This window comes from Podarcis vaucheri (assembly GCF_965113315.1).
Source record: "Podarcis vaucheri genome assembly, chromosome: 11".
NCBI lineage: Eukaryota > Metazoa > Chordata > Lepidosauria > Squamata > Lacertidae > Podarcis > Podarcis vaucheri.
In genome coordinates, this window is record NC_138749.1 from 9,858,930 (window position 1) to 9,871,024 (window position 12,095).

General features: G+C 46.6%; 1 protein-coding gene across 3 annotated transcripts in view; it reads left to right on the forward strand.

Moving 5' to 3' along the window:
• Positions 1 to 11,127, forward strand: part of KATNAL2 (katanin catalytic subunit A1 like 2) — a 39,568-nt gene extending 28,441 nt beyond the window's left edge. For all 3 annotated transcript variants that reach the window (XM_082242020.1, XM_082242021.1, XM_082242022.1), the window contains 4 exons: positions 602 to 712; positions 2,474 to 2,636; positions 7,809 to 7,911; positions 10,444 to 11,127. In XM_082242020.1, the coding sequence (XP_082098146.1) occupies positions 602 to 712; positions 2,474 to 2,636; positions 7,809 to 7,911; positions 10,444 to 10,583 (517 nt within the window). In that variant the 3' untranslated portion in view covers positions 10,584 to 11,127. The remainder of the gene's footprint in view (positions 1 to 601; positions 713 to 2,473; positions 2,637 to 7,808; positions 7,912 to 10,443) is intronic.
• Positions 11,128 to 12,095: the final 968 nt, after the last annotated feature.

Consider the following 12,095-nt stretch of genomic DNA (forward strand, 5'->3'; position numbering starts at 1 on the left):
GTTTTTTGTGCTGTTCCCATTTATTTTGGCAGAACTTTCCCAGGAGAGCTTCTCAGTAGTTTGCACCATAGTTTAACACAAGGATATATAGGATTAGTAAGACACACTGAATCAGACCAGAAGTCCATATTGCCTGGTATTTATTGGGAATGTACAAAGCTTGCATACTGGCACTGAACTATGGCCCGTTTCTGTTCCCTGTAATTATCCAAGCTGATCTAACTTAAGACTTAATAGCCTTCTCACTAAATGCTGGCTTTGGGATCTGTTCAGTGCCTCTTGCATTAATCTGCGTGCAAAGATAAAACTCCAAAGTGTGCATTTCCTTTCGTTTTAGTGCTCTTACATGAGTGGATTCATTGCAGAATTAACTTCTGGGCATTAATCGTCATGAAGTTTGGACATAATGCTTAGGTTTTATCTCATGGAACTTAACCGCGCTTGGAACTGGGGGTTGGGCGTGACAGGGAGATGCAAAACCCATGAATGGGCTTGTGCTTTTGAGCTTGTCCCTGTCTCTGTAACGGCAGCGGTCCTGATGCAGGCCAGGGAATAACATTGACTCCGCCCCTCCCTTTCTCCATCCTTCACATCTTGGTAGCGGTGAACATGAAGGAAGCCGGAGGATGAAAACGGAATTACTGGTGCAGATGGATGGCCTGGCCCGGTCAGATGATCTTGTCTTTGTTTTAGCGGCTTCCAACCTGCCCTGGTAAGAGATCCGGAGAGTACGCTTTGAATACATTTGCGTGAGCCTCTAAACACAGATAAAGATTTTACTTAGACCCAGAGCAGTAAAAGCCTTGATATTTGGTTAAAGCCTTCAAAGATTAATTGGGAGCTTTTTACTTTGCTCCTGCAGTTCTTGCCGCAGGAGTGCATAATCCTTCGTAAAGGCAGCATATGCCGACCCAAGCCAGCTGCTAATATTTAAAAAGGGGCTTGATGGCCAAGTTATTTACTATGGCTAAGCTAAAGAAGGGTTTCAGCAAAGAAACGCTTAAGGTGCTTAAAACATCCAGTGCTCAGGAAAGATATGCTCTATAAATAGGCAAGGATGGATTTCATTGGTATTAAAAGGTGACTTTTAAAAGTTTGAGGATAAAACCCTTCAGATTTTTTAATGTCACGTAGATCTAGTGGAGGGGACGCGGGTGGCGCTGTGGGTTAAACCACAGAGCCTAGGACTTCCCGAACAGAAGGCCAGCAGTTCGAATCCCCGCGACGGGGTGAGCTCCCGTTGCTCAGAGCTTGCTCCTGCCAACCTAGCAGTTCGAAAGCACATCAAAGTGCAAGTAGATAAATAGGTACCACTCCGGCGGGAAGATAAACGGCGTTTCCGTGCACTGCTCTGGTTCTCCAGAAGTGGCTTAGTCATGCTGGCCACATGACCCAGAAGCTGTACACCGGCTCCCTCAGCCAATAAAGCGAGATGAGCGCCGCAACCCCAGAGTCAGCCACGACTGGACCTAATGGTCAGGGTTCCCTTTACGTTTACCTTTAGATCTAGTGGAATAGCTGAAAATACGTACTATCCAGATTCTTCTTAGCATATTGGGTGGAAGTCCTGTTGGTGCTGTTGCACTCATGGAAGGCTTTTGATCAGTGCCGGATTTACGTATAAGCTAAACAAGCTATAGCTTAAGGCAGGCATGGGCAAACTTGGCCCTCCGGATGTTTTTGGGACTACAATTCCCATCACCCCTGATCACTGGTCCTGTTAGCTAGGGATCATGGGAGTTGTAGTCCCCAAAAAAACATTTTTGTTTAAGCAGGCCTGTCCTGACATGGGCATGCCTGTTAATATTAATTACTGTTAATACCAATTCTAAACATTTAAAGTGCTTTTTCTTGATGATTTTAATATTTCTTTTAAAACGCTTACAGGTTTTCATATAATCAAGCAGTATGAAAGTTGTTCAATAAGGATAAAAACTCAGCCTAATTACTATTTGGCTTTTAGAAGACATCTGAAGGCAGCTCTGTTTAGGGAGGTTTTTAATGTCTGGTGTTTTATTGAATTTTTATATTTTGTTGGAAGCTGCCCAGAGTGGCATGCGATTTATTTATTTAAATAAATTTTAAAAAATAAATATGGAAGGGTGAACAGCCTCTGTTGTAAAGCACTGTATGTATGTTGAAGTTCTAAGTTCTGATGGTCTGATCTTAGGTCACTGATAGCCCATTCCTGCATGCAGATTCTTGCTTGATTCTGCCGTCCTCATGTGAGAATCATAGAGTTGGAAAGGGACTCCCAAGGCTCATCTAGACCCGCCCCCTGCAATCTCCGTTCAAGCATAAAAGTGCACTTGTGGACAAGTCCTGCCCTAACGGAGCCTGAGCCAGTCTGGGACTTGCGATCCCTCTCCACCCTTTCCCATGATTTCCTAGAGATCGCAGCCCACACTTCAGAAAATGGTGAACGGACCCCTGTAGCCGCAGTCATTCTTCCCCTTCCTCTTCCCTTCTCTAGGGAACTGGATTGTGCGATGTTGCGCCGGCTCGAGAAGAGGATTCTGGTGGACCTCCCGAATAAAGAGGCACGGCAGGCGATGGTTCAGCACTGGCTTCCTTCCGTGAGCAACAGCGGCGGAGTAGAACTGAGGACGGAGCTAGACTACAGCTTACTCAGTCAGGTGAGGAGAAGCCATCGCTGTTAACGGTTGCACCTCACAGGGAGCTTCCACAGAGGGCAAGGCATATACACACAGTGCATCGTAAGTAGACCTGGGCATGTGCCAAGCTGACTCAACAGAAAGGAGGCCCACCGCCCCAAGAGCCATGTTTTGGGGGTCAACCTTGAAGGCAGCTGATGCAGTTCCATTTTGGCTTTGAGGTTGTGCCTCCTCCCGGCTGGGAGACTGGTCTGGAAACCTCCATGTCTGCTACTTTTGGGTTGTTTGGAATGAGGTTCACAAGCAAAGGATAATAATAATACAGTGGTACCTCAGGTTACATACGCTTCAGGTTATATAGGCTTCAGGTTACAGACTCCACTAACCCAGATATAGTACCTCGGGTTAAGAACTTTGCTTCAGGATGAGAACAGAAATTGTGCAGCGGCGGCAGCGGGAGGCCCCATTAGCTAAAGTGGTGCTTCAGGTCAAGAACAGTTTCAGGTTAAGAACGGACCTCCAGAACGCATTAAGTTCTTAACCTGAGGTATAATAATAATAATAATTATATATATATATATATGCAGGTTTTGGTGTCTTCGGGTGTCTTCCCGTGTAAGAGTCGGGGTGTCTGGGCGACGTTTCGACGAGGTCTCACTCGTCATCTTCAGGCTGGTGCTTTCGGCTTCTTGTTACTGGAACAGAGCAGAATCTGGTGTTTGAGTTCCTATAAATACTGTAGAGGGGTGTGGTGTATAGCCTCCAACGTTCTGGGCAGAGAGGAAGTTCCTAGATTAGTGTGCCTTTTCTTCTTTTGTTCCTTAATTACTTGAGGGATATCTTGAGTGATTTCATGAGTGATATTCTGAATACCATTGGGTGGGTCATTAAGTGTAGATTAGTTGCTAAAGCTTTCGTGTCTTGACCTCTTGAGCTTGTGAAGAGTTTTTCTGAGAAGATGGCTGTGCTGCATTTAGTTGTGCTCTGGCTTGGCTTCGTGTATAGGGGCGAGCTGTAATTTTGTGCCTTGTGCCAGCCAGATCTGTGTAGGGATTGCACGTCCTTTCTTGACGTCCTAATCTACAAAAAACCTGATGGCTCCCTAGGACACACTATCTACCGGAAAAAAACACACACCAACCGCTACTTACATGCACAATCACACCACCACCCTGCACAAATAAACTCCGTAGCCAAGACTCTCATCTCCAGAACCAAACGCCTGGCTGACAAAGACCACTTGACAACTGAGTTACAGAATCTCTCAAATGTGTTAATCGCCAATGGATACCAGAAAAACAGGGTTACGAAGCTAATCCAAAAAGAAACACCCCCCAAAAACCAAGACACAGAAGAAAACAATGGCATGGCCCTCCTTCCTTATATCAAGGGCACTACAGACAAAATTAGCAAAATCCTCCATAAACACAATATCAAAACAGCCTTCTGCACCAACCAAAAAATAGCCAATATCCTCAGAAACCCAAAAGACAAAATCCAGCTGGAAAACCAAGGGGTCTATGAAATACCCTGCAAAGTCTGCCCAGCCACGTACATTGGACAAACAAACAGACGAATAAATGCACGTATCGCAGAACACAAGAATGCCGTCAAAAAAGAAGAAAAAACTTCCTCTCTTTTCCAACACATGAAAGAAACAGGACACGAAATTAATTTTGCAGATTCCAAATTGCTCTTTAACATGGAACATCACCACAAGAGAATAATCATGGAAGCCATCGAGATAGAGAAACACCCTCACAACATGAACAAGCGTGACGACACGTCCCGCCTGCCAGACATCTGGAAATTAGCCCTCCCCACAAAAACCGACACCAGAACCAGAGGCACACAGAACGCCGTCACCAATCAACCACACCAGACCCAAACCCAGACCCTCTCCACAGACATATTACAGACTCCATCCAGTAGCCAAACTATAGTGGCACCTCCGGATGCTGCACCCCCCTGCAATCCCTACACAGATCTGGCTGGCACAAGGCACAAAATCACAGCTCGCCCCTATACACGAAGCCAAGCCAGAGCACAACTAAATGCAGCACAGCCATCTTCTCAGAAAAACTCTTCACAAGCTCAAGAGGTCAAGACACGAAAGCTTTAGCAACTAATCTACACTTAATGACCCACCCAGTGGTATTCAGAATATCACTCATGAAATCACTCAAGATATCCCTCAAGTAATTAAGGAACAAAAGAAGAAAAGGCACACTAATCTAGGAACTTCCTCTCTGCCCAGAACGTTGGAGGCTATACACCACACCCCTCAACAGTATTTATAGAAACTCAAACACCAGATTCTGCTCTGTTCCAGTAACAAGAAGCCGAAAGCACCAGCCTGAAGATGACGAGTGAGACCTCGTCGAAACGTCGCCCAGACACCCCAACTCTTACACGGGAAGACACCCGAAGACACCAAAACCTGCATTCCTGTACCCGTGAAAATCTACGAAAGCAAATATCTCACCTCTACGGGGAGGAAACCTTCCAGCTGACAAGAACCTACGAGAAACTAGAAATCCGAAGAGCCACCATCTTATGTGATCTCCTGTTCCTACGCAACTGCCGAGACAACAACTTAACTCCCACATGCTTCCAACTTAAATTCCACTCTAAAACCCCAGCTACCGAAAGGATCCTGAAACGAACTGAACTATCCCTAATCAGAAACGAAATACATAAGAAAAGATACCTACTAAACCAAACCAACAAAGATCTGCTCACTCTTCACCTCAAACTATGCAACAAAATCCACCCTGCACTCTGGGAGAAATGCAAACAACTAGCCGTCTGGAGAGCTGAAACTGAGACCTCACATAAGACAGACAGACACACCAACAAACTCTACAAACTAGAAAAACGCCAGAAGCCCAGCCACCCTCCACAACAACCCATGAAACAAACAGTACATAACATATCAGACAGGATCCTCACCCCAACTGAAACCAAAGTACTCTCCAAAGGTTTCAACTTTGCAGTCGCCCCGAGACGCATCCCCACGGAAAACATCATATGCGGAGTCGAAGCTAGCCTGACCAAAATCGACCCAGATGAAGCCAATAAAATCAGACTTGAAGTCACCAACATCCTCTGCTCCAGCAAACCACCCAGAAGCAATTTACACAAAGAAGAACAGAAAGCACTCACCAACCTAAGGAAAGACAACAACATAATCATTCTCCCAGCAGACAAAGGCAACGCCACTGTTGTGATGAACACATCGGACTACCAAGCAAAACTATCAAATCTACTCCAAGACCCTACCTACCAACCTATAAAAACAGATCCCACCACCTATCTGGAAAAAACCACCAAATCCAAAATAAAAGCCTCTCCTATCAGTGAAGAAATCCAGCTAAGAATCATCCCCAGAGAAAAATCATCCAGATGCCCCAAACTCTACGGTCTCCCCAAGATACACAAAGAAGGAACACCACTCAGACCAATAGTCAGCTCCATAGGCTCACCTCTACAAAATCTCGCTAAATTTCTCGCTAAGCAACTTCAGCCCTATGCAGAATCCATCGCTTCACACGTTACTAACTCCTTCCAGTTCATAGAAACAATAAAGAAGCAATACCTACATCCCGATGACCTTCTTGTGAGCTTCGATGTTGTATCTCTCTTCACTCAAGTACCCATTAATGAAGCCTTGACAGCCATCCAAAACAAATACAATCCCCCCAAATACATCCTGGACCTGACCAACCACTGCCTAACCAACACGTACTTCATCCACAATGGACAAAGATACAAACAGATAGAAGGAGCACCTATGGGATCACCCCTCTCACCGGTCATCGCAAATTTGTACATGGAACACTTTGAAACCAATGCTTTAGACAAGTCAGAACACAAACCCAAACTTTGGCTCAGATATGTTGACGACACCTTTGTAATTTGGCCACACGGGAAAGAAAAACTAGATAGCTTCCTCACACATCTCAACAGCCTACACCCCAAAATACAATTCACTATGGAAATAGAAGACAACAACCAACTCCCCTTTCTTGACGTCCTAATCTACAAAAAACCTGATGGCTCCCTAGGACACACTATCTACCGGAAAAAAACACACACCAACCGCTACTTACATGCACAATCACACCACCACCCTGCACAAATAAACTCCGTAGCCAAGACTCTCATCTCCAGAACCAAACGCCTGGCTGACAAAGACCACTTGACAACTGAGTTACAGAATCTCTCAAATGTGTTAATCGCCAATGGATACCAGAAAAACAGGGTTACGAAGCTAATCCAAAAAGAAACACCCCCCAAAAACCAAGACACAGAAGAAAATATATATATATATATATATATATATATATATATATATATATATATATATATGCTTTCGTAGATTTTCACGGGTACAGGAATGCAGGTTTTGGTGTCTTCGACTCTTACACGGGAAGACACCCGAAGACACCAAAACCTGCATATATATATATATATATATATATATATATATATATATGCCCTTCCCCTTCTGGCTGGGTTTCCCCAGCCACTATGGGAGGCTCCCAACAGAATATTAAAAACACGATAAAACATCAAACATTACAAGCTTCCCTAAACAGGGCTGCCTTCAGATGTCTTCTAAAAGTCAGATAGTTGTTTATCTCTTTGACATCTGATGGGAGGGCGTTCCACAGGGTGGGCGCCACCACTGAGAAGGCCCTCTGCCTGGTTCCCTGTAACTTGGCTTCTCGCAATGAGGGAACCACCAGAAGGCCCTCGGAGCTGGACCTCAGTGTCCAGGCAGAACGATGGGTGTGGAGACGCTCTTTCAGGTATACTGGGCCGAGGCCATTTAGGCCTTTAAAGCTCAGCACCAGCACTTTGAATTGTGCTCGGAAGCGTACTGGGATGAAACTGAAGTACCCACCTGGCAGGGCAATTGCCATATGAGAGGCAAAAGAGCTGGGCAAGTGAGAGCAGCGTGTACTGAGGAATGATTGGTCTTCCTTCACTTCAGTAGGGCAGGAATTGGGGGGAAATAATAGTTGCGGGGGGGGGGGGGTAGAACCATATTCTAAATGGACATGCTTGTGGAGGGGTGTTCCTCTGGATCTCAATCACTTTCTGAAACATCCCATGTTCTTTGAAACGCTACATTTGCATTGGAAAGTTCCTGGAGACTGAACTGTGTCTTTCCAATTTACTTATTAGGAGATGGAAGGATACTCTGGTTCCGACATCAAGTTGGTCTGCAAAGAAGCTGCTATGCGCCCCGTGAGAAAAATCTTCACTGCCCTTGAAAATCATCAGCCAGGTACACCTGGGTTTTTATATTGTAAACCAGTTCTCAGCTCTCACCTGTGTCTCCAACAAGCTGTCTACTTGCGACAGCAGCCACATCCTGGGAACAGTTTTGAGTGGCTGGTTTGACTCAACGAGGTGAGGGTAGCTGATGGGTCTCAAACTCCTGGTGAGTTAGGGACTTCACCTGCATGCAAGGACAAGTTCTGGTGCATTGAGCAATGGAGACCAATACTAGGTCCAACGGTCAAGAAGGCAGTTTCTGCACGTGTTGCAAGGGGAAGTGAGGGGCAGGTGGGGCTTGTCCACATGGGAAGGTAGTCCATCTAGGACAGTGTTTCTCAACCTGTGGCTCCCCAGATATTTGTTGGACTACAACTCCCATCATCCCTGACCACTGGTCCTCCTAGCTAGGGATCATGGGAGTTGTAGGCCGAAAACATCTGGGAACCCAAGGCTGAGAAAGGCTGATCTAGAAGGAAAACTGTGGTTCTAAACCTCACTGCCTTGTGGGACATCTTTGGGAAAAGGAGTGAGCCTACACAAATCTGGAGTGGAGTCCTTAAGATGGTTGGATGGCGCCTCATACGCCTCCTTCCAGCAGCTCCTGCAGTCAAGCTGGTGCTAAATGTCTTGCTCTGCTTTCCTTTGGTCCACATCTACAAGGCCGGGGGGTGGGGCGGTCTTGTCACTGCCCAGGCTTTCATGCCAGGGAGGTCACTTCAGTGCCCCTAACACAGCAGTTTGATTGCACCCGTGGGGGTGTAACTCCATTGTCTCTCGAGACAGATGAATGCCTATGATATTGTTAACTGTCCTGTGGTCCTCAAATGAAGGGCAGTAGGGAAATTTAATAAAAACAAGTACGGTAAGTACAGTCATACCTCGGGTTGAATGTGCTTCAGGTTGAGCGCTTTCAGGTTGCGCTTTGCAGCAACCCGGAAGTAACGGAGTGTGTTGCTTCCGGGTTTCACTGCTCACGCATGCGCAGACGCTCAAAATGACGTCGCGCGCATGCGCGGAAGTGGCAAAACGCATCATGCGCCATCGCGTCTTGCATTCTATTCAGGATGCGAACGGGGCTCCGGAACGGATCCCGTTCGCATCCTGAGGTACCACTGTAAATAAGTTCAAGCTGCACAGGCACTCTCCTGCTATTGCAGAGTGCTGTGCACTAGCTATCTTCCAGCGACGAACGGCAGTCAGGGCGTTCTATTTCCTGTTATGAAGCACCCCTAAAAACATCACAACTTTTGATATGATGGCCTGGCACCTTAGAGGGAAGTTTCACTGCTGTCCTGGAGAAACCACAAGAGTCTTCATTACAGATAGCCAGGCTCTCGTGTTCCAAGCAAGCAGAGTTGAAAGGGAAACGGGCGAATTCACTATAGTCTTTTACTGGAAATGCTCTGCCCATATCCTACCGTTTATAAATTTAAAAGTGAACGAGGGAGCATCAGACCCTTTCTAGTATTGTCAGGATGTGGTCATCTGTATGTCCCACCTCCCTCCCTCCCAATTACTCATCAGGAAGTTTCAACAGCCCAAGGCTGTTTTGCCGGTGGAGCCCAAGATAAATGGTGATATCTCTTCTCCACCTCACCTGGGCAGCAGAATAAATTTTTCTAGAAGCCTTTTTGCAGACATTTTGTTTAGTCAAGCTTCCGGGCTGGCACCATTTTAAAACTTTCAACACCCATTGTGTCAAGGAGATAGGATTGATAGTCCCTGTTGCACCCAACTAAGTCTTCAGAAGTGCTGCTTCTTGCCTTGATAGCTAGGAATCTTTTAGACACCTCATCTCTCTCTGCCCAGCAACTTTCCTGGGGACTTCCCCACTTCCTTCTCCCTTGTTCCCTTTTGCTGCTAAAGAGGTGTTGTCACCTTTCCCCACGTGCCTCCAACAAACCCCACCCTCACAGAATAAGACAAGGCATTACCGTGTTTTTCACTCTATAAGACGCACTTTTCCCCTCCTAAAAAGTAAGGGGAAATGTGTGTGCATCTTATGGAGCGAATGCAGGCGGGAGGCTCTGCTCAGCGCTCCCTTTAAAGAGCCGTGTGGAGCGTGTGTGCGGCTCTTGGGGGCTTTTCCCCCAGGAGGGAGAAGGGCTGCCCTCCACGCACTCTTTAAAGGGAGCACGGCTCTTGGGGGAGCCTTAGCCGCATGCAGCCTCTCCCGGGCAGGGGATGAAGGCTCCCATTGCTGGGGAGAGGCTGTGCGTGGCTAAGCAAGAATCCCTCTGGCTGTCCTGGCCTCTGGGATTCAGATTTTTTTTTGTTTTGTTTTCCTCTTCCAAAAACTAGGTGTGTCTTATGGTCTGGTGCGTCTTATAGAGCGAAAAATACGGTACCCCCCCATCATCTGACCAACTCTATCCCCCACCTCCCCCACCTTCTTCCGTCTTCAAGGGGAGACTTGAGTAGTATCTACACCCATTCTTCTTTTGTCAATGTATAAGCTATCAACAGGGCGGCTGGGACAATAACATGAACAAATGGTGTGTGTGTGTGTTTTATTTGGTCCATGGTCTTCTTTCCGCAGACAGCGGGAGCTTACCTGTAATTGAACTGGACACAGTCACCACTGAAGACTTCCTGGATGTGATCACTCACACGAAGCCTTCTGCTAAGAACTTGAGCCAAAAATACACTGAGTGGCAAAAAGAATTTGAGTCTGTCTGAACTCCACCCCCCACCCCCCGGCAAGTCAAGATTTCAACCATCCAGATCCCAACAAATTTCTGGGAGCCAGAGACTGAATACTTAACATTAAAATGGATATTATTTTTCCTTTCTAAGAGAAACAGAACAATCCATTCTCAAAGGTGCACGCTAATATTTTCTTTTAAAGAACTGAGAAGGGGCTTGGCGGTTGTTTGCTATCGAGCCCCTCTTCCCTCTCCTGCCTTTACTAATAGGCAATGGGAAACATTTTTGCACTTTTATGCCTGAAATCCATTTAATTGTAATATCCTCTTACATCCACCGCCAGACATACACATATCCCTGCGCTGACACCTAGGATCCACAGCACACTGACACCACAAGTATTTTGCTGCTGGCGCTCCCCTCTTCAGAGGAACAAGGACAATATTCGCAATACCAGAAGAGGTGGTGGTTAGTTGCATTTCTCAGGGATCCTTGTATTAAAAGCAACAGGTGTTGAGCAGGACTTGCAACGATGAAGAATAAACTACTGGTCCTCTTTGAGGGATGCATTCCCGGATCCCGTTCCCCCCCCTTGCCTGAGCTTATTGAGAATCTAAGGTAGACTTTTCAAAGAGTATTTTCCTGTAAGTGAAGGGATCACTTCTGTCTTGGGGCCAAACATGACGCAGCCTTAGAGCTGGATAACTTCCCAACAGTTTTGAATATTGCAGCTGCGGGAGATGCAGCAGTGGGGAGGGGTGCTTAACTTAACCCTGTCCTGCAGGCTGCTTTCCTATGAAAGTTGACAAGTTGTCCTCGCAAAAGACGCTTCTTCCTCGGAAGAGGATACCAGGGCCATGGAGTTGGCTTTAGTGGGAGACTCAGAGGCTTCCTCTATTCGTGTCTCTCTCCTTTACATCATATGATCTTCTAAAGCTAGACATAGGGCCTTCATGTCAAATTGCCCCTAGGCTGTGGAACCGCTAAACTGATGCGACTGGAACTGCTTTTAATTCGGGATTTTAAATTGTTGTAACCTGCCCTGGGGACCTGCTGATGAAGGGTGGGTAATAACAACAACAGCAGCAAATTTATGGATGATAACTAGGGCTGGGCGATATCTGGATTTCAACATCGTGATATATCAACCAGCTAAACATTGAAATATACCAGTAAAGTGGTACCTCCGGTTACGAACTTAATCCGTTTTGGAGGTCTGTTCGTAACCGGAAACCACTCGTAACATGAGGCACGCTTTTGCTAATGGTGCCTCCCGCTGCTGCTGCCACCGCCGCGCCGCCGGAGCGCGACTTCCGCTCGCATCCTGGGGCAAAGTTTGCAATAAGGGGCATCTACTTCCAGGTTGGCGGAGCGCTATTGTTGCTGGCGCCTGCTCTTGTGATTCATGGCCCCTTGCGTGAAGCAGGGGAGAGCTGAACCAGCAGAGTTAACAGGGGCTGCGAGAATCGAGAAAAGCATTGGCTAGCTTCACGGGGTTTGCCACATTGCGATTTCTGCATAGCGCACGCACACACACAATGGTTG